The 23,289-nt window shown below is 42.9% G+C and overlaps 1 protein-coding gene across 1 annotated transcript; it reads right to left on the bottom strand.

The window, feature by feature from the left end:
- Positions 1-38: 38 nt before the first annotated feature.
- Positions 39-22,487, bottom strand: MFN1 (mitofusin 1). Its single transcript, XM_059479003.1, has 18 exons — positions 22,266-22,487; positions 21,488-21,609; positions 20,549-20,684; positions 19,393-19,555; positions 18,622-18,746; positions 17,243-17,351; positions 14,840-14,947; positions 14,032-14,185; positions 13,841-13,908; positions 9,442-9,563; positions 7,839-7,965; positions 7,456-7,560; positions 6,281-6,383; positions 5,091-5,320; positions 4,504-4,659; positions 3,800-3,996; positions 2,130-2,264; positions 39-1,460 (listed from the first exon to the last, which is right to left on the bottom strand). The coding sequence occupies exons 2-18, from the start codon at positions 21,600-21,602 to the stop codon at positions 1,391-1,393; spliced, it is 2,223 nt and encodes a 740-aa protein (XP_059334986.1). The 5' UTR covers positions 21,603-21,609; positions 22,266-22,487; the 3' UTR covers positions 39-1,390.
- Positions 22,488-23,289: the final 802 nt, after the last annotated feature.

Below are 23,289 nucleotides of genomic sequence, written 5' to 3'. Positions count from 1 at the left end.
ATGTGCAGCCTCCACCTGGGACAGAGCTGCCAAAGAACTTACTAGAGCACAGGGGTGGGACTTTTTTAATAAATAACTGTAGAACACATGCATTGAAAGTTTTATCTTGATACAATGTCAATACAAATGCTCCACAAACAGAGCATTGATACACAGCTCTGCCCTCACCACACCAAGGTTGGGCTGTTTCTCAGGGGTGGATTCCACACTTTCCTTCAAACCCCCAGGACTCCCCATGCACAGTCAGAACAAACACCTGAACACACTGGTGGAACTGCTGTCTTCCCTCAGTGCCTCTAGCATTACATCTTACATCTATTTCCTGATGAGACGGCCCTTAGTTACTTGGAAATGGCAAACTCCTATACCTTAGAGCTCAATCTTTAACTTAGTCAATATTAACACTGCCATAAAAATATATAAATACTCTGCAAAGGCTTTTCTTTTAAAATAATTTTAAAAAGTCTAGTTAGAAAAAAGTAGATGTTGAATGACTGCAGAAGGTTTTTAAAGAGGCTTTGCTGTAGGTGAGCAGAGGTGCTGGGAAGGGAGAGATGGGGTTTCACCATGTCCTGCTCCCTGAATGCAGCAACAGGAGCTCCAGGTCCCTCCTGGCACCCTGAGCCAACCTGCACCAAGCGTGCCCAGACCATCTCAGCACACCCTGCTGGGCCTGGCTGTGAGCTGGGGGCTGTGCCACACCTGAGCTCACCTGACCATGGTTACAGCCAGTGCTCACAGGCAGAGGACCACAGCACTGCTCAACTGCAAGGAACAGGTTCATTTATGGCATCAGTGCCCTCCTGGCTCAAGGCTGGAGCCAGAGGAGCCCTGAGCCCTCCGCATTTCCTTATTGCAGTTCACCCTCACCTTTGCTGCCTTTCAAGAGGAACTGCTGCCCAGCACACTGGCACCTGCTTTCTGAACATCTCAGGACTTCTTTCCCATGCCACAGTTTGTACTTCCCTTCACTAAACCAAGTCACATCCACATGGAAAACCAGCACCCTCCATCCCTGGACAATTCCTAAGCAGCTGAAAGCAGGAGACTGGGCTAAGCTCTTTCCCTGTCTGAGGTCCTGGATGCCAGGAGGAGAGACTTGCCACTGCTACATACTCATGAAAACCAGTGAGGATTTGGGGTTTTATTGTCAAGTGCCCAAAAAATTTAGTGTTTAAAGGTAATTTTTAACCCAAAATCTGCAAAATGAACATAACACTCAAGAGTACCACAACTCTACCGTTTGGTTCACCATCAGAGTCCAAGTTTTACAACAACTGTCACCAGAGTAACATTAAAAATATAAATCATTTTCATAGAATAGAAGTGTCACATGTAAAATTCCTACTTTGCCCTACAAAGGAGCACCGGGAAGGTTCACAATGATGTTTTATTTACTCTTTTGAAGAAAATGTTTTGTGAAGCGATCTAGTTCGTTCTCGAGGTGAATGGCTTTATTTCTGTAAAACAAACAAAAGCAAGGGATTTACTTCAGTGCCTGAACATCCCAAAGGCAGGATCAATATCAGTGTTTTATTTCTATTCATCTACTCACACCCCCAACACTAAGAAAATGTAAATGCAGGTTTTTAGAAGGGGTGTGTGGGGGCAGATGTTCACCATCAGGGGTGGATGCCCAAGGCCAGCAGGCAGCAGCCTTTCAGGAGGCTGGAAAGAACAGTAAACTACAGCTGAGGCTCCTTCCAAGCCCTGAGCCACCAACTGCTGGAAGCTCCTCTGCAAACACCTACCACTGGCACCATCAGTACTGCACTGATGACTCAAAAGAGCACAGCTGCTCTTCTGCTCTGCTCTGGGGAGGGGCTTTGGGAAGGTGCCACCCTCAAGTTACCAACAGGAGACTCAAATTCTGCTGAAACAAACACCTGTCTCCCCCAGTAAAGAGAGACAAGGGTAAAGATGATCTAAGAAAAAGTATTTTTGGAGGTTAGCTGATTCACTGAGGCAGCAGCACACATTTATTTAACATACCCAGAGCTGTTCAGGGTATCTTTGCATCTCCTTCTGCACCTGAACTAACCTAGTTCAACTCCAGTCTGACACAAGACTGACCACTCTGAAGTCAGCAGGGCTGAGAGATGCTTGTGGTCAGCCACACCAAGACTTACCTCAGCTGCTTGGAGGTGCTTTGTATGCTCTCCAGTTGATCTATTTCTTTGGAAAGCCTAGCTATTTCTTTTTCCAGGTTTTTCTCAGTAATATCCACTTGCTGACACAGCCGAGCAAAAGTAGTGGCCATTTCCCTAAGGCAAGAACAAGTTTATAATCATGATTTACAGAAGTTAATGCTAAAAAAAAAGAAATAAAATCTCATGGCATTGCAGTGTGCAGAACACAGGAATCAAACCTTCTGTATGGGAGTACAGAACAGAAAGCAGGAGAGCAGGGTACTTTTTAAACTAGAAAAAGAAACCCTGAACACACCAAACGCACCTCAGTCCATGCCTGGCCATTTCCACAGAGCATTAACAAGTGCAGGTCTGAGATGGGGCTCTGGCCCTGGCAGGAGGTGCCAGAGCAGCCCCACACTGCCAAGCTCAGTGCCCTGTGCCACAATGAGCCCTGCTCACAGGAATGTGAGCCCTGTGCAGGTGAGGAGTGCTCCAGACCTGCCCACCCAACCTCACACAAAGGGAAAACAAACCCAGTAACCAGCCTGGGCCCAGCACCCAAGCTCTCATGCAGGAGATGAAGCACCCTCTCCTCTCTACTGGAGCACTGGTTTGAGTGCAGCTCTTCCATGTCCTCAGGGCTGCTGGATACAGGGATGGATCTATTTCCTCTACTGAAGCAAAACTTCTTACTATTCCGTAATTTTTCTTTCCAAAACACTTTCCCACCTGTTTCTGCTAAGTAATGTCTGGTTGATTGTCTTCCTTAGCTTCTTTATGAAACTATGTGTTTTGACTGAATTATTATTTCAGAAAATTAAGGCTGCTAAAGCACCCTCTAGCCCCCAGGGTGCAGAACACCTCTCTCTCCTGTGTAGCTCAGGGAATAGTTCAGAAAGGCAAGTGAAATTCATCTCCTGCAGTGCAGAAGAGCCAGGACTGGCTGCTCAGAACCTGCCCATAACAGCCCCTGGGGCAGAAGCTCTGCTCAACCTTCCAGGGACTCCAAAGGCAGAGCAACTCAGCCTCCACTAAAATGATCTCTCATGTCTCTACTGTAAGGTGCTGGACAAAGAGCCAGCATCTTCAGAGCACCACACACAGCCACACACAGATGCAGGTGCCTTTTCAGGTAGGCATTTTAGACTCTTCAAACCCCCTCCCACTAAGTGCCAAGTGACACTAGAGGTGCCATCAGGCAGGGCCAGTGACAATGGCCTGTCACCATGATATTTCCTGAAAAATCCCTTTGCCAGGATTTTTTCTCCTGAGAAGGTGAGAAGCCTCAGGAAAGAAAGGTACACAATAATTATCTGATTGCTCTGGAATGTGGTCTGGAGATTGTTTACCAACAGGAGATTGTTTACCTTTGGGCATTAACTAAAAACAATTCACATGGAACCAATCAATCACCCTCAGCTGTGTTGGACTCTGAGGAATCAGTCACAAGCTTTCATTCTCATTCTTGTTTAGCCTTCTGATGTATCCTTTCTCTTTCTATAGTATAGTTTTAGTATGTAATTTCTTTTAATATAATATAATATCCTAAAATAATAAATCAGCCTTCTGAGAACATGGAGCCAAATTCTCCTCTCTCACCTCGTCCTGGGGACCTCACAAAGCCCACAATGCCTGAAGCAGTGAGGGGCAGCCCGTGTGACACTTACTGCTGCACCTGGTGGCTGCAGTTGGCGCTGGTGAGGCTGACGATCATCTGCAGCTTCTCGGTGGCGTAGCTGACAAACTGCTGCTTGAAGGCTCTCTCCTTGGCCCGCGTGGTCCAGGTCAGCCTCTCATACAGGTACAGCAGCCCGTACATGCTCAGCGACAGCGAGATCAGTTTCCAGCCTACGGTTTTCCAAATCTGAAAAACAAAATCTTCATTAGCTTAAATAAGGTGATCTATGGAATAAAAGCTAACTTCGCCCATATTTTAAAAATCATCTGCACAGCTCTTTCACTGGACTTGTTTAAGAAAATAAGTGTTTTCCATATTATTACTGCAGAGCAATACAGCTACATTCACATGAGCTGGTCCCCAATGGCACAGAGAATGTGCAGGTTACAGAAGATTGCTGCTCTTTCATGAAGGAAGAAGCAAAGCTCCAACTAAATTCAAAGTGAAGGAGGCACCATCATATCACCATTTAATTCAGGCATTGAACACAGACTTCTGGCACAGAGGATACACCCAGCTATCCTCAGAGTGATTAGCCTGGTTTCTGACTGTGAACTGACTGTGGGTATCCAGGGCACTGCACATGCTCATCTGGCCCAGTGTCAAGTCCATGGCACGCTCTGTGTTACACCCCAGGCAGGACAGAGCAGCTCAGCCTCTGCCACCCCTTCCAGCAGGAAATGTGCTACTTGCCACTCCACCAACAATGATGATGCTCATGGAGGTCCGGGATGTCAGCGAGGCCAAACTCAACACCAAGGGAACCATGAACTCCTCCTGGGGCACGCTGTCGGGAGTTAAGGCGGGGAGGCTGGTGGCAGACGGGGTGCTGGCTAAAGGACGAGGGATCTAGAATGGGAACAGGGCAGCCTGAGTCAAAAGCATCAGGGAACTACACAGATGGGGTTTATTTTCATATATTCAGGTTTTGATTTACTTGAAGGAAAGCCTTCAGCAGTGAAATCTGCACAAAACTCCTGAGGAGAGAAAAAGGGTCTGTGTTCTGACCTAAAGATCCAAATATTACAAATGGAATAGGCTACTCAAAGGGTTCAAGCCAAGGGAAAACCAACTTGTGTAACAGCTACAGTTTAAAAGAGGTTTTCAGTTCCATTCTAACCCTGAATATAATCCAATAAAAATAACCCACACCAAAAATATTTCACACAATGGATCTAGGGAAAGGTAGCAGGAAGCGTGTAAATAGCATTGGCACAGAGGAAAAATCAATATACTCTCATCAAGGTAAAACAAAGCAGCCCAAGCTCTGAAGGACTCACATGTAGGTTTGGATCTGTTAATCCCTGGAGTACTTTCTGAGCTTGTTTAAGACCCAAGAAACGGTTTACAAGAGAAGTCCATCCCAAAGAAAAGTGGAACATGATATCCTCTTGAAAATCTGCACACAGGCTATGACAGTTTAGATCATAGCTAAGATCAAACTTCCTGCATGGAATTAGCAAGTGGAGCTGATCCTGAACACTAGAAGGCAACAATGGTTTCAGATTTTCTAGAAATAAGAACAAACAGTAAAGATGAGTTACCATTAGAAGAAGAGCATATTCACAAACAGTATCTCTGCACTGCTGACCAGCTTTATCAATTCAGAGAATCTAAACTGGTCAGTTCATTATTTATTTATTTGTAAAATCAGTGGCACTTCAGCAGGATTGACCCTAACAGAGAGGGAATTTACTGCTCCACTACAAGAAAACAGTCATGAAAATCAACTCACTGCTGGGAAAAAAGGCTTAAATAAACTGAAAGACCTCTACCACTGATCAAAAGATAGGGATGGAGTAAGAAAAAAATTTAATTTATCCATCAGTTCCATGGTGCCACAAAGAAAAGGCAATACTAGTACATAAGAGGATGGAAAAGTTCATGTAATTTCATGATCTCTCTCTGAATCTTTCATTACCAGGAACAGACCAATAGAGATGGATGTGCAATAAAGTTACTACTTAAAAAGAAAACAAAAAAAGGGGGGAGTGCACAAATCCTTTGTGAAATAAACTGTTTTGCTTTCTGGGTCTGGAGGAACCTAGGGAGAGCATTATACTGCAGGAACATTTTCTAATAATTAGTGTATTTGGTGTGTCTCTCGTTGAAGCCAAATTTTAAATGAGTTTATAAAAGGATTAGATGAGCTTCCAAAGGACAGGTCCATTACTACTTGCTTAAGCCATTACTCCAGATGCAGTGTACCAGCTCAGAAGTCCATAAAATGGAGAAGGATTGCTATATTTACCCTGGTTCATTATTCTTCTCCCCCAGCATCTGTTACTGGTTAGTATCAGAAACAGGGGACTGAGCTAAACTCTCAGTCCGGGTCTATCATGACTTTTCTTTTACCCTTTATAGCATCAATGTTAAGCATGATCAGCAGGAAAATTCTTTTAAAACTGAATTTTCCTAGATTGTGTTCCTTTAAATGTGAAGTGTTACCATTCCTCCTCCCTCCTCCTACCAATCATCTCCTGCTGGGACTGGTGCATTGACTGGTTGACTTCAGTGGAGCAGCGCTCAGCCAGGTTCTTCCCCAAACCATCTTCTATGTGTTTGTTCAGCTCCTGAAGTGCCACAAAGAACACAAGCCCATCAGTTTGTGTTTAGCCAATCAGTTACATTAGATGGGGCAGGAATATGTTACACACTAAGCACTGTTATTTACAGTGGGAAGAAAAGCATGTTTCCATGAAAATACCATGCTTTCCAACTGCACACTGGGACTGAAAACCTAACTAAAGAGACACAGGAAAGATTTCCCTAGGACTGTAAACATAAAAAGGCACAGAAGTCTGTACTTTTCACTGTGACAGTGAAAAGCAAACCACTACCTACTGCCCTGCAAAGCCCTTACTGTGTCATTTGATGGGAGCCAATTCCACTGCTCTGCACAGGGACAAACCCATCCCACCAACTCCCACGGGGGCCTGCTCAGGATGCTCTGTGAGGTGAACCAGCACAGGTTGTCCTGAAAATGCAGCACTCCAGGTGACCAGCCAGGCTGGAACAGGCTGAGACTGATCAGCCAGGCTGGAACAGCCTGAGATGAGCTCAGCTGGTTGGAGCATGGTGCTGTTACCACCAAAGTTGTGGGTTTGATCCCCATATCAGCCATTTGTGTAAGGGCTGGACTCAGTGATCCTTGTGAGTCCCTTCCACCTCAGAACATTCTGTGACCCCAGGGCAGTCAGCATCACCAGCAAAGTCTGGGCACAAGGGGCAAACATAGGTATATGTCCTTTAACTTAAAGCACTACGTTTGAGAAAGAATTCATAAAATTAAAAACCCCCAAACCAGTTTTTATTAAAAGTGTTGAGTATTTTATTTTTGGATCTATTTGATTTTAGGAGTAAAGAAAATTATTTATGCAAAGTCTTATTTGCTGGAAGTGAAAACTTGAAATTAGGAACTATTCTACTACTAAAAAGATGTTGAAAAAATTAATTTCTTTCCAAAAACAAAGCAGAAAGTATTTTCAACCTTTTCAAGTTTTGGGTAGAGATATGCACATGTCAGCAAGCAAAAATCCTGCAATGCTCAAAGTCACATAAAATCTAAGCAATTTATGAAAATACAGAAGTAGAAATTAAGGGAAAGACAAAGAGTCTGGCTTCAAACCATTCAAAAAAACTTACTGTCTTATAGAGCTTCAATACTTGAGGAGAAGGGTGGAAATCAGAATAAAATTCATCAACTAAAACTGAAAGCCGGCAAATCTCGTCAGTCATGGCAGAGGAGACCTGGAAGAACACAGGAAATGCATAAAATGTTTCTGCTACCTTTTCCAGACAGAGTGAGAACAGACAACTGCATGAACTGTCCCAAGAAATCATTCAATCATCTGACACTCAGGAAAGATTGCCATTTTAAGCTTTCATTTTCTCTTTTCTTTTAATTGAAAAAGGAGTGTTCTGACATTTCAAACATATTTCCTGAGATGGGTGGACTGCAAAAGGAGCTGCCTGAGAGAGGAGGCAACACCTGGATCTGAGGAGTTGTTCCCACTGCCTTGACTTACTTTGTTTTCCACTTCCTCAGTAACGCGTTTGATCTTTTCCTTGGTGTCTTCTGTCAAAATGTTCAGCTGATTTCTCACAAAGTCCAGCCTGTCCTTCTGATCTTCTCTCTCTTCCATGGACTGGACTCTAACCCAGCAGAAAGGAAATCACCATCACCACCATGTATTCCCCCAGGAAAGAAACGAGCCCTTAACCAGGATCAGCCAGCTGATGGTTTCTGAGCAGGCAGGGGGATCCCAATGACACTGGCTGCCCAAAGCAGAGGCACTGCTCCAAGAAGGGCTGGACATGGCAGCTCCCTGTGCATGAGCATTCAAAGGCTGTGCTGAGCAAACACAACTCAAAACCAGCATTTTGAGTCAGAGTTGTCATGCCTGTGTTGTCACATAATTACAACTAAAAAAGGTGTGGGGAATTAGAGGCCTTTAATTACTCATCTGATTTTAAAAAAGGGTCAATCTGATCAAACTTCTGCTCACAACCAGCACTCAACCACTCCTTAACAGTGATGTGGGCCTGATGACCCTGCAAAGCAAAGGGGATGTGGGAGAAACCAACCTTGTCACAAACAAGTCTCTTTAGAATTCCTTGACCTATCACTTAAGCAAAAATCCCTGAAAACCTGGAGCAATTTCCTCTTGAAGGGCCACCAGAAACAACAAATAGCAATTCAAACTAAGAGGCATCACCACAGACATTTTGGTTAAGTCAATTGACAGAAAGAAGCAGAATATCAGAATATTTTCAAACACTTCACAGCGTGTTTTCATGGGATCTGACAACGTGAGACAAGTCAGTATGTAAACAGGCAGTCTGTAAAAATTGACATATTCAGGGAGATGAGTGTGTTTGACAGCACAGTGAAGTCTGTTGAAACACAAAGACACATTATTGACAGGCAGGAAGGAGATTGATGGGAAGCATTAATCGTGACAGCAAGTTCACTGTGTACAAGAGACACAAGGTGGCAACAAAAGTGAGGAAAAACTGCACACATATGCAAACCTCAAAGGATACATGAAGCTACATGAAGCTACCAGACAGAACAGATGAGCTGCTATCATTAGCACTAAAGGATTACATGAGTGAAGAGAGAATAAGGATATTTAAGGATGCAATCTGGAAAGGGCCAGAGGCCAAGCCTCTGTTAGCCTGGGCTCATCTCATTCCTTACAGTATTCTAATCACTTGCAAATTAAAGCATCTATATCCTTCCATTTTTATTCTTCACTGTAACTGTTAAAGAAAGTAAAGTAGGCCCGAACATCATCTCTGAAATGCTGCATATCACTAGAAAAACTTAACATTTTAACTATTTCTGAAAAAAAGGTTTGAAAACACACAGATTGCAAATCAGTAACAAAGAACACCAAAGTAAACCAAGATCCCTGTACAGAAATCACAGACCAAGAACAGAACTGAATGGGCAAGTGAACAATGGTAAGACTGACATATTGACATACCAGGGAAATTGTCTGTTTCTTACCAAGCAGAAAAAGTGGATTTTAAAGTCCATAATGGCCCAAGAAAATCACCAGCCCAGAAATGGCTCCTCAGATGATCTGGACAAACCAAATCCAACCAGTCCTCCACCCCACCTACCTTTTCTCTGCTGCTGCAACGTTTATGGTGTCCATAATGTCTTTCACAGTATCTATTATCTGTTTAGCTCTGATAGTGTGCTGTTCAAACTTGGTTTTCACGGCTGACTGCGAGATACACTCCTGCGAGGGGCCCAAGCCACAACACATTACTGCAATTCCATGCCAACACCATCAGGAATTTCACTGTCAGAAAGCACATGCTGCCAATTTTACCATGAACTTAAACCAGTGGGAAATAAAAAGGGAGAAAGTATAAAGAAATTAAAAGACAACAGAAACTGAAATCTTAAATGAATCTACAGCAGCAAATCTGCCTTCGTGTCCATTCACAGTAATGTGCATAGCTTTTATTCTTTTAAAATAAATTAATAATGTGAAAAAAAAGAAAACTCAGATGAATACATAAGATAAATCTATCTCTTCAAGAAATTTTCAAAACCATCTATTTGGAATTACAAATGTCAAAAATGAGTGCTAGCAATATGGTCTGGCTTTAGTTTTATTTGTTGCACTACACAGTCTTACTTTCAAGAGGTAACTCTGTCAATAGAATTTGACATTGTCATGTCAATATTGATCATCCAGGAACAAAATATACAATTAGGAATAAGAAACAAGGGTTTTCTCATGGGATAAATAAAATTTAAGTAGTCCTTAAAGTATCAGTTTGTTTGTATATTACTGAAGTGTTAAATGAGTAAGCAGAAAATGCTCTAACAATGCAATTTCTAACCAATCTTCAACATTGAATAGCAATTCAGAAATACAGGACAGTGACTGAAGAACTCTTCTGTTTGAGGGGAAGAAAGCAAGCAGCTGACTTCCTTAAACCACATCAATGGGATTTTTAAATTGTTCTCCATCTGTGGATTCACCTTTCATACCACAGGTTTGGATGGCTTTTAGAAAACTTGCCTATTATCTTAGCATATGCTGTAATTACAAATCTCAGCTATCTAAAAATAATAGATGAAAACAAAATAAACAAAGTGGAGAAAACAGTCCCTGTTCCTCGACGAAGCAGATCTAGAAATCAGCAATGAAAGGCCAGAGTTTTTCAAATATCAGCACATTGTAAGAGCTAGACTAGGCACAGAGCAGAGTCTTCTCCCCAACATTAGTATGTGGTAGGTAAAAGGATGACAATCACTCACAACACAATCAGAAAATCCAAGTTAGAGCACTAGGAAAAACACAAAGGTTAGTTAAACAGTGGGGAAAGATAAGTGGGGGACAGCAGCAGTTTGGCTGTTAGTCTGTACAGAAGTATTCACTGAAACCAAGACGAACTGTTTCAACAGTCTAAGCAAAACCAGTTACCTTCCATCACAGGAGAGCTGTCAGTGCCCAGAGTGTTCTGTACCCCATCCCTGGGCAGAGCTGGGGAAGGGCTCTGCAGGGCTGTCTCACCCCAGGAGTTCTGGGGTGTTCTGGAGTTCTGCCAGCCAGGAGTTCTCTTCCACCCTCCTCCCTCCTCCACTGCTTCCCATACCAATTCTGCTGCCAGCACTTCTGAGAAACTTGAGAAGCACCCCAGCCTTAGGCGTGGTGGGGCTGGTTTTATCTAGGATATCCTCTAGGCACTACTGCACACAGGGCAGGGCCCAGGCATTTCTTTGCTGTTTTAATAAGGCATTCTGTGTACCTCGGTGTAAAATTTCAGGAAATACACTGACCACTCTCTATTATTCCCTAACACAAAAATCCAGCACTGATCCAAGATTTCAATACTTTAAGACTGCCTCTCTCCTTTCCTTTGTTGCAATACAGCTGACACAGTAGCATCACTTTTTAAAGCTACTACATGAATCTCTAAAATCTTAATTTTCCCACTGCTTACAATTGTTTCTAGTAATGCCTGCACCAGGTTTTTTTTTTAGCAACTTCAACCGTCCTGTGCTTTGCAGACAAACATGTTTCATCTAGTTTCAGAATGGTTTTTGCCCTCACACTAAAGTCTATATAAACCCTACAAGCTTTCCAAAATTAGTCCAAGTTTTTCCCATATCACAATTAACTAGCACTGGGGGGATGTTTCTAGATTTATTTTTTAAAAGATTCTATCTATACTGAGCTCATTTCAGGCCTGCAATGAACAGGCTTTCCCACCAGGGAACTGATACTAAAATCAGGAATGTGGAAGTACTGCAGAAGTAACAGTTCCTCTTCTCAGCCCATATGGAGAAGAGGGAAAAGCTGTCCAATTTTAGTGATGATAAAAGCAGGGTGAGAGAATCCAGGAGAAGCAAACCCAGCAGGCACAGCCAGGGGGAACAAGGCACATGTGGACAGGTCTGTGAGGTGACAGATTACTGAGAGAAGTTTGGGAAGTCTGAGGAGGGCACCTGCACAGGACAAGGAGCTAAAGGCAAGACAGACTGAGGGAGGGGAGGAGTCAGTGTTTGATGAGGACAGACAGAAGCATCTGTGCTCTCATCCCTTCCTTTTCACACACTGCAATGTAACCCCAGTGCTGGGACTTGCAGCTCCTGTCAGGAGTAAATGCAAAGTGCTTAGGCTGTACTCAGGGCTGCACAGCATCTGAGTTTGCTCTGGCAGTGCACAAGGGAGGGGATCAGTGAGGATTTCACACAGAAAGTTCTCCCTGCAGTCAGAGATTCCTCATTAATACAGAGCCCAGAGCTGGTGGGCAGAACTGATGACAACAGCATGCTGGTGTCAGCTACTTTATCAGCTCAGGTGACAGTAATTTGAGTATTAGGACTGAAAACTTCAGACCTGGTAAACCATTTCAGTCTCAGCCTTGCTTTAAAAGCACATAAACTGCCATTGTAACTTAGAAAACTGCCACAAAAACCGGAATGTGAAAGAGGCTGCAACAGCAAGTGCTCAAAATTTAAACTGCTTTGGCAATCTTAATTCAGCACAGTTGTCATTCTCTAAATTATGGGATCACACCCCTATTCAAAGCCATTAATAATGATTTTACAAAACACAGCTGAGCAAGGAAAGACACTACAGAATCCACTCTCACTGTTGGAGTCAGGTGTGCAGCAAATGTAACACACTGGGAAAAAAGAAAAAAGGTTGATTTAAGGCCATGCAGTGCTGTCACAGAATTGTTCCTTGTGCCACAGAAACTTGTCATGGCTGTGATCCTGTGACAGATACTTCTAATTGTGGTGGCCAACTTGAGTCTGTGACATCTGATTTACAGATGTGCTGAGCACTCACAGCATCACATCATTTAATAAGTCATCATCCATCTTCATATTGAAATATTCTAAATGCTGAGTGCTTAACTGTAATTATAAGAGATTTTGTCAAAAAAGCTTTGGGTACAGCAGATGACAAAATACAACAAAGAACAATAACTGATTTAGAAGCTCAATTTCCACTTTTTTCCTGCTGGCTTAAAGTTTCCTATTATGGTTCTGAGGACAAAAATTGCAAAAAACATGCATGTTTGACTACAGCTAGAGACACAAGAAATGTCATGTCTCATGCAGCCAGGCCCTGCCAGCACCCTGCACCCATCATTTCAACACTTCAGTCACCTATCAGAAGAATGTGGATAAGGATTAAATTTAGTCTGACATTTTCTTGCTTATGCAAGACCAAATCAAGCTATTATTTTAAAGCCTTTCTCATATACACACATCATTACATAATTCAGTTCTGCTAAGGTTAAATGGTTTGTTGTAATGCAAGAACAAAGACTTTTCAGAGGCAGTTTGATTTTTTTTAAATACTCATATACAAAACCATTGATGGGTACCCAAGAGGCTTCCTTAAGATATCCAAGAATGGCTTTAGTTAATTAAAGTTCTTAAATTTAGTAAGTAAAATGGATCCTATAATAAAGAAACCACTCAACTGTCTAGCCAGTCCTATTTCTGTAGAAACTGAACTCCAGCCATGAATATGGCTCAACTGAGGTGGAAGGGTGGATTCTGTACAGCACAAAGGATGCAAGGAGAGTGTTAATGATCAGAACAACAGAGATAAGAGGTACATAATGGTGATAAATTCAAAACTCTGGCTTCAGAAATCAAAGTATATTTTTAGATTTACATTGATGAAACTAAACTTCTTACTGCAAACATTCACCAGCATGTGGCTGTAAGTGATACACACGTTTCAAGACCATAATTTCTTCTTACACAGACTATATTAGTCCTGAGATCTCAGAAGATGAGCTGAGAGTTTTGTTCCCTTTCCTCACTTATATAATTCTCCTTTCCAACAACTACCTGCTACTCAAGGTGAGAAGGTATGAACAGAACCCACAGAAAAGGCAAAGCTGCAGATGGTTTAAATACATTATACTCCTCCACTTGCTAATATGGATAATGCTCAGTATAATTAAGGTAAGCATAAGGAAAAGCTACCTTTACAACAAAAACCAGGCAGTTTAGAAAGCCCATCATAAATACCTCAAATATCTGCTCAAAATGCTGAAATTCTTGGAATCTTGTTTGAAATCCTTCAGCAAGTGCTCCACCTGTGAAACAACACACTATAAGGGAGACAGCAGTACCTCAGAGCAGGGACAGCATCTTAAATGTATTTATTACGTTTTATAGTGTTTTTCTGTATTTGAGGAAAAGCAGGAGCTGCTACACACCACTCTCTGGCATTCCTTGGGCCTTCTGTGTCCTGGCACTCAGAACTTCTTTTGCTGAAACGAAGAAGATGCGATTCCTTGCCTCCACAGGATCAATAACTTTGAGCTCATCGACCAGGAAGGTCAGACAGCGCTCCATGTGCTGCCTCCGCACCTACGGAAAGGAACAAAGCTCATGAACAAAGGCAAAGCCTGAGCTGAGAGTGAGCACATCAAACATCAGAGCAGAAACAGATGCTGAGCCACCCTCTGAGAGCAGATGCCTGCCAACCCTGCAGAAGCAGCAGCTGCTTTTACTCCTTTAAACAGGCCTGGACACAGCAATACCTCCTTGTACAACTGCATTTACGTAAGTCAGAGATCTCAGGCAGTTTCTGGGGTAAACCCTTCATTCCCCATACATGGAGAAATAATTCTCACTGCAAGCTGGCTGCTGTTGGCAAGATCTGAAGATCCAAACTGTTCCCACCTAACACTGCACCTTCCCAGCTACTCTATGCAGGTATAAATGTATAAATTGTGCCCTCAGGCTGCATTATCACTGCAGAAACAAAATGTAATACAAATAAGATTAAAAAACAACCTTAACTGTGGAGGAAAAAGGTTCTAAAGAAGTCTCCCATTTTATTAATTGCCTGCATAACAGTCATTTGAATTGCAAGTTACTTTTAGCTTTGAATGAGGAATAGGTTATTTCCTTTTTCTGACCATATAACTTAGCCTTTTATTAATAAGACAGAGCTAGTGTTTCCATATTAATACATATTAATTAACTGTCAATCCATGTAAGAGCCATCAATTCACTCACATCTTCCATGTACTCTGGCTCTGATGCAGAAGCATCCCATCTGTTATTGAGGATGAAGATGTTTGGCTTGGAAAGTCGTTCGTTCACTTTATGGAAAAAATGTTTCTCCTAAGAATTAAAGCACAAACAGAAAATTTCCCAGACATCCAAACTAGAGTCATGCATTCTTCTGTAACAGACTCTGAAGTTTATCCAGCTTTTTAGAAGTTTATAAAGAATTCATCAGTATACAAGCCCACAGATATTCAGCACATAACAGGCTTAGGGTAGTTCAAAGGTCATCAAATGTCTTAAAACGGATGCCAGTGCTAGTCAAAGACACTGCAACTTTCTCTAAAAATTGGTAAAAATATAAACTAAGAAAACTTCCCAAAAATAGTCCAAAAACTACTGATGCCTGACTAAAACAATGAAGTCTCCCTTACCTGAATTACCAAGATGCTCCTGCTAACCCTGTTAAATCTGGTTCTCTATCCAGATAATACAACATCTAACTATTCCTCAGCTAGGCAACATCAGCTTGAGCTACAGAGAAATAACATTTCCTGCATGAGGACATATGGTTGAGACACAGAAAAAAACCTCATTGAAGAATGTCTTAATTTAACAAAATTAAGTGTACTTAGGTCTCCTGGCTGCACCTACCACCCATTATTGCTGTTAACAGAGCCATAATGGGTAAGTCGTGATGGAGGGAGTCCCCACTCAGCAAAGCTGAAACAGAAGAGATCTCTGTGCTGCCATAAACTTTTCCAGCAGGACACCACAGCATATCCTGGACACAGCACTGGAGACCCATGATTCTCCATCAGCTGGGAATAGGCATGTGCAATCCAGATCACTGCTGCAGAAATCAGAACTTGGTCTGAGGAGAATTTATGAGGGAACAGTAGAAGACATGTTTTCACCAAAAAAATCTCTGGTAGTGTGGCAGAATAATGCCAAGTATTATCAAATTTGTTATGGTAAGAGGCAAAAACAATGCTTAAGGGGGATGAGAACTTTTTAGTTGTCAAAAGCTTTATCTGCAGGATAACTTACGTTATCTATATAGCAGTGAGATGTTCACTGAAATAATTTTTCTTTTTCCTTTAATTAAAAGACCCCAGCAGCTGTGTTATACACAATGTAAACAACTTACAGGTTTTGTCCATACTAAAAACCTAAAAGTGTCACTCATGCACAACAGAGAAGATATGGTCACATTTGTGTCAAATCCTCTTTGTCTGGAATGTTTTAAGGATTTTATTTTTCTTCTAAATTACATCTCTTGTATTTGACTCCTTGTGGACTCAGCTCAGACAATGGAATGCAAAGTTTTTAAACTTGCATTCTTATACTTCTACTAAACTACTCTAATTTGAGGATGCAAAGAAATACTGTAAATGAGAATGCAAAGAAATACTGTCTTTGCACACTCAGTTCTTTATTGTATTAAAAACGGTCTCAACAGTTAGAAAGTTCAGACCTTTCAGGTGAGAACCATCCTCAGAAAAACCAGAGCATATGATTTTGTCTGCAGTGGGCTTAATAAAAATCATCAGGAATTCCCTCAGTAGTATCACTCTGCATTCTGGCAGTCACACTTGCAGTAACTTAGAAACCTTCTATTGTCAGCATCCACAACACTTAGTTTAGTCAAAACTGGAGACCACTACAAAATTACACCAAATTTCTGGTCTTGTATTTTGATTATTGGAACAGTTGCTCTGGCCACCTTAAATATTCCCCTCCTCTTACAAGTCCTACAATATTTAGGCTGCAAGGTTCAGAGAACCCTTCTCTCTCCTGAAACAAGGCTTTAGAGAACAAAGACATTAAAATATCTTCAGCTCTCCACACTGCACAGAACCCTTGTTGCTCACACCTTCTTCAGAAGAAACACAGCCCACTGAGGGTTCCCTGCAGCACTCATCCTCAACACGAGGTGTGCCAGGGGAATTCACCCTCTCCTGAGAGAGGAACGAGACAGGAACTCAACTCCTTTCACCCAGTTTGTGTATTTTACTGAATTTATGGAGCATTTCTGGATATTAAACACTCCTTAATTTCATTGATAATACAAGTGTCTTCAGTCCACAAGTGTCTTCTTTTGTTGGTAACAAATACCAACAAACTGCAAGACAAGACAAGCATTCCACCATCCATCTATCAAAAACACAACTGAACTGGAAAAGACAATCATGACACTCAAGGCAGAGAAGGCCAAGCCAGTCAGAAATTTAAATTTTGTTCTCTGTTCCCGAGTGAGGGATACACATTATTTCTTGCCTCCCACCCCCAAGTCCTATTCACAAGTCCTATGTGCAGTGATTCACCTTCTGTAAAGCTCTCAGCTATTCTGCTTTTGGAACTGCTGAATATTTAAATGAAGAAGGAGCAGAAAATCATTGCACATCATACCGTGTTCATGAGAGTTGATTCAGAATTGGCAACCAAGACAAACACATCAGCATCCAAGCAGAACTTATCAATCCAGCTGTCCAGTTCTGTAGTGACATCTGTGCCAGGGCTGTTGAGAACAAGAAACACAAACTCTTATTCACACAACAAAGAAGTCGTTTATTTTTATAAACTGATACAAATAGAGTGGAAATGCCTAAGGGCCTCACAAGAAATCACAGAGGTTTGTATCTCAAGGCTGATGCCTACCTCAAACTTAAGATAAGCACTGCACAAGCCAATTACCATCTAGAATTTATCAGACACTTGATCATTACACTACCTATTCATTCCAAAATGCAATTTCTGATTAGTAAGTATGCACACATAATTAACTGCCAAGTGAAGTGAAAGGCAGTCCATCAGAAACCCAGAGAGCCTCACACAATGGTTCCCCTCCTCAGATCCTAATTTTAATCAGAAGATACCATAGTTCATAAAATAATAGTGGTTGAAATTTTCTCAATTTAACAGTGAAAGGATGATTTGCTCTTTTCAAGTACCTGCTCTCTCAAAATATATTCTTTTCTTTCCCCTTTAGCAGAAGAGGCTGTACAGATCCAAGATCATGAAACCAAGGAAATAATAACAGACTCCCAGTGATTCCAATGTACAAGACAGAGATGGAACAAAAACCACTGCAATTTATTAGAATACATTCTGAGTTTTGTTTTCTTGAAGAAATCATACTTAAAAAGTCACAGACACCTGTGTGAATTACTCTCAAATTCACTATTTATTGATTTACACATCAGGTACAGATGACCTGAAGGTTTGAAAAGCTACTGTAGATTATAATGCAGTGGCCAGAAATAAGGGCATTTAGCATGGACAAAACAACCACTTCCAGAATTCCTTAAACACATCAACACAGAGGAAATGCCAGCCTAACACAGGGCACACACAGCTGACATAGCCAAAATCACATTTTGAGGTCACCCATTACTTTGGTATGTAGGCACTGCAACTCCTATCAGAAGCTTTTAAAGATGAAGTCCACATTGTTTATACTTCACATGATCAGTCTGAAGCATTTCAAGAAAGGAAATGGGCAAAAGGTTGTTGCTGCAACAACCCTATTCATGCTTCCATAGTGCTTGTTTTAAAGGTAGAGTATCCTCAGCCAAACCTTTTTCAGCTCAGTCACAAGATACTTGTCTGTTCCAACTTCTACAAGGGCACAATCAGGAGGGCGATGACAAGCAGTACATACAAAAGAACAAACTCTGTCCTTTCAAACAAAAAAGCCTTTCAAGATTTTGAATCTAAACCAATCTCTTTTCTAAACATTGTAATGGCTAATACCCTTAAGAAAATATTTACTAAAACACAAGAGATACCTGTCCACTATAACCAAATCATCTCTCAGCAGGGCACACTTGGACTTGGGCCAGAAGACATGGACGAGACAGCCAGCCTTCAAATCCTTATCCATGTGGAGTGCGTGAGCCAGCTGATTGACGGTCTGGAGAGAGCATTACAGAGAACACCAACGTGAATGTGCACCTCAAACAAGTCTGCAAAGCAACCAAACTCAGTTCTCAAGCAAACTTGGACAGGATCTACCTTGAAGAGGGTAGCAGAGTTCATACTTTGTTCTGGTGAATAGCTGTGATTTTTTTCTTCAAGCTCTTCAACTCACCAGCATCTAAAGAAGAAGCTGTGCCTTGAAACTCAGACCAGAGTTTCTGTTGAGCCACAGATGTTCCCTACAGGGCTGGACTGTGTGCTACTGAGCATCATCGTGAATTTGCCTCAGAGGTTTAACAAATCAGAGTATGCAGTTCACTAAGGTGAGCACCACCAGTCCAAATGAAGGGCACATTCCAAATCCTTAATCAGTAACAGGACTTACTGAGTCCTATAAAAATAAATCACTCAACACATGCTATGTTACAGTGAAACAACACACTTTAGCTGTTTCTCTAGAACAGCCAAGAAAATTGTGCAGCAGAGCACCTTCATTAGTTTGCTCTTCCCTCCTAAATAAGAACTTTAAAATGCGGAATGAGAGAGCCTTATACTTCCGTTGGACTTCAAACTGTTAACAAAAAGACCCAGTGAGAGTCAGTTCCTGTGAAAATTGGCACAAAATCATCCAAGAAATGTACCTTGACACTCTTCTTTTCATCTGATCCTTCTGTCATCAGATAAGCCTTATCTCCATCAGTCCCTTCCACACTGAGGAAGCAGTTTGTTGTATGGCCAATCCCACTGGGAAGTACCTTGTCCCACAGCATTGCATTAATGACTGAACTTTTCCCACTGCTTGTTCTAGAGGGATAGAAAACAAAAGTACTTTGAGCAGAGCACAGCAGCACTGAACACACCTTTGTGCTGAACTGAATTCACAGGCTGGTTTGGGTACAGAGCTCCAGCCAGGAGAGTGGGGAGTGCTCGTTCAGGGGAACTGGTCACCAACTCCCCCTTCTGCAACAACTTTCAGTCCTCAGCAGTGTCCTACTCTGCACTGAGCCTCTACCCCTCACCCAGAAATATCTGAGGTTTAACCATTACACAACAGCATGAACTGTTACTCATTTTTGAACTACTTCCAGAAAAAGTTCAGTGCTCACTGAACAACAGTTCACAAATTTATTCAAAATGCCAGAGGGAGAGTTGAGCTCTCTTCTGTCCTGCTCAGAAATTTTTCCCCTTTGCAGAAGGGAAACTTTCATCACACATCACAGCTTGCACTGAACTTCTAACTTTTTGAAATATCAAGCCTGAGATATAACTAATTTCTTTATTCCAAAACTTTTTATAGTGTTTTTTTTTTTAATAACTAAACTACTTTTAGCAAAAATGAAGGCAAGACCACAGTTGTACAAGTTTTTCCCAATACTATCACAGAATTTTTAGAACCATGAAGATTCACACTCCAAAAATATGTTTAAATGTAAGGACAGAAAAATCAATTCTCTGAAGCAAAGTGGACTAGCAGACCATATTGTTACTGCTATCCTTAAAATCATCACACAGATCTATCAGATTGATGTCACAACCAACCAGAAAACTATCTCTGTTTCTTTTCAGCTGCTTATAGATAGAAGCATGAACAGCTCCAAGTTTAGTTCTTCAGCACTTCTGATCAAATACAAAAAAAAATCCTAAGTAGGAACAGTCCAGAATAACCACAACAACAAAAAATTAAACAAAACCACCACCTTAAAAAACCCAAAGCTATTCTGGAGAACAGGACAACCTCTGACCTTCCTAAGTCAAAAAAAAAAAAAGAAATTAAGTACTGGCAATTTCGTTCATTACCTGCCAAAAAATGCCACTTTCATGTGTCTCCTTGAGAGCACCTCTCCAATGACTGCCAGCTTGTTTTTATATGCTTGTATTTTTGCTAGTTCATCTTCTGTTGCTATATGGTCAAGCTCTGGGTTCTTGTATGTGGCTACACACAGAAAGGAAAAACAAAAGCAATCACATACAGAGCACAAGGTGTAAGTAATCAGTACTTAACATGTCAACTGCAAATTTTAATTACAGTGATAAAACAAGAAAAACCTCACTACAGCCATTGATACCTGCCCTTATCATTTGACAGCTCTGCCACAAGCAAGGTGAAATCACCACATAAATCACTTCATATCAATTGCCAACCCAACCTCTGATCGACTAACCCTGTGAACACAGCCTGATGGGCTCATGTGCCCAGTTCCTTGGGACTCCTGCTTCCTTCAGAAAGGAAAGCCAGGACCTCCCATGGATACACCAGCTAAGCTGGGCTGTCTTGCCCCCACAGGGCTCACTGGGGATGATGAGCAACCAGCTCTGTGTGGCCACACACATTCCACACTGCTAAACCCTCTGAGGGTGTGACCAGTGGTTCCCTGCTTTGCATCACTGATGCACCTTCCTGCTGGAAAATGGGAGAACCTGTTTGTCCCTCCTTATGTGCAAAAGAAACCGCCACAGAACTGTCAGGCCAGAGTGGTTAAGCTTTCACCCTCATGGAAAAGAGACCAAGCTGCCAATGCAAGGGAGTTAATCAGCTTTTCAGGTATGTAGCAATGCCAGGCATTCCTTCCAGCACAAGATGAAAAAATCCCCAGTGTCAAATGAAAAATGTGACTATTTCTGAAAGTGCGCATTTATACAAACAGCATAGTAACAGCTAGCATAAGGTACATTACACTGCAATAAAATATACTCAGAACAAAGGACAAGGCCCTCGTGTTGACGGGGAAAGCTCACCTTCCACAAACGCTGCTCCCTCAGTGACATACTCCAGCAGCCGGTCGAAGATGGCAGTGATGGTCTTTTTGGCCAGCACAAAGTGCTTCAGTGGAGAGACAGAGGCTTCTGCCATGCTGCAGCTGCAAGGAAAGGTGCATCAAGTGACCAAACACTCCGTACACCTAGCTCATTAAAACTCATACACTGCTCACACAGCCATTAGGAAACAAAACAAAACAAAACAAAAACGCCTGAAGCCCCAAATCAAAGCTCTAAACTCCAAAGGGCAGTAAGCTCAGTTTGAGCTGTTTGCTCTGCACTCCTCTCCTCACCACAAGCGCCAAGAGCAGCTGACGAAACTCGGGGGCAGGTTCGAACAGATCCGGTGCTATCTGTCCCGGAAACACGAGGCTTTCCCCTCGTCAAACACGGCTGAACCGCCCGCGGCTCAGCGCTGTCCCGCTAGCCATGGAGGACGGGCCCCGCTCCCTCCCGGGGCCCCGCTCCCTCCCGGAGCCTCGCTCGGTGCGGTCAGGCCGAGGGGCAGCGGCGGCCTCAGCCCCTCATGGTGCCTCACTCAGCCGTGCTCTCTCACGGAGCTCTGGCTCGGCCCTGGTCCCTCATGGAACCCCAGCTCAGCCCCGGTCCTTCACGGAGCTCTGGCTCGGCCCCGCTCCCACATGGAACCCCGCTCAGCTCCGGTCCCGCACGGAGCCCCGGCTCAGCCCCTGTCCCTCACGAAAGCCCCGCTCGCCCCAGTCTCTCACGGAGACCTGGCACAGCCCCAGTCACTCACTGAGCTCCCGGTCCCGGCCTCTGTCCCTCACGGAGCCCCGCTGGCCCCGGCCGTGCCCGTCACCGCCGCCGCCGGGACGGGGGGCGTCACTTCCCTTTCCTCCGCCTATGACCCCGCTCCGCGCCCGCACCGCCATGTTCAGTGCGGGCTGAGGGCGGCCGGCGCCATCTTGAGCGCGGGCAGTTCGCGAAATGGAGCCGGGCAGGGCCGGGGGCAGAGCCCGGGCGGCACCGGGATCATCCCCGGGGATCCCCCCCAGCACCGCGCTCGGTCAGAGCCCGCACGGTGACAGCGCCGCGGGCTGGCAGGAGTTAAACAGCACCGGTACCCTCATGCATTTGGTACGGGACGAGAACCAACATGAAAATCGGCAACAACAGCATTCTAGAGGACACGTTATTTGAGGATTATTAATCCGCTGTATTTTAAGATCTTGCAATAATTTGTGGGATGTAAACTTTGTTTTGAAGTCAACAGTATTTCACATAAAAAAGGTCTTTTGCTCAATAAGAAATATGGTCCAGGAACCTGATACACAGATATTTGTTAAGGTTGGAAAATACTCCTCAAAACTAAGGGTTCACACATCGTAACGAAGCGTTCAAAAGTCTGAAAAGCAAAGAATCAAATACAGATCTCTCACAAATATAAAACACTACTAAAACCAATCTCTTTGCATAGTTTCTGCTTGGAATGCAGTTCCTGAAACAGCTGAACCTTGCAGGTACCAGTGAACAACCAGAATTTGATACTTACTGCCTTGGAGAGAAATAATAAATATTGGCACAGTGCTGGTCCCTAGAGTGTATTTCTGCCTCTTGGACTGAGATGAGCTGCTCGGGCTCCAGGGTGACGGATCTGTGGCCAGGTCAGAGCACTCACCTGCACTTCACCCAAATAACCCAAATGTCATCCCTGCCCTTGGCACGCTCAGCCGTGCCTTTCAGCATTCCACATTCCACGCAGACTCACTACCTATTTTTTTATTCATTACCTATTGTTCCTACTACTTAGTCACTTTCTT

Source organism: Ammospiza nelsoni, chromosome 10 (assembly GCF_027579445.1).
Source record: "Ammospiza nelsoni isolate bAmmNel1 chromosome 10, bAmmNel1.pri, whole genome shotgun sequence".
Lineage (NCBI taxonomy): Eukaryota > Metazoa > Chordata > Aves > Passeriformes > Passerellidae > Ammospiza > Ammospiza nelsoni.
This window is presented reverse-complemented; position numbering and strand designations above follow the sequence as displayed.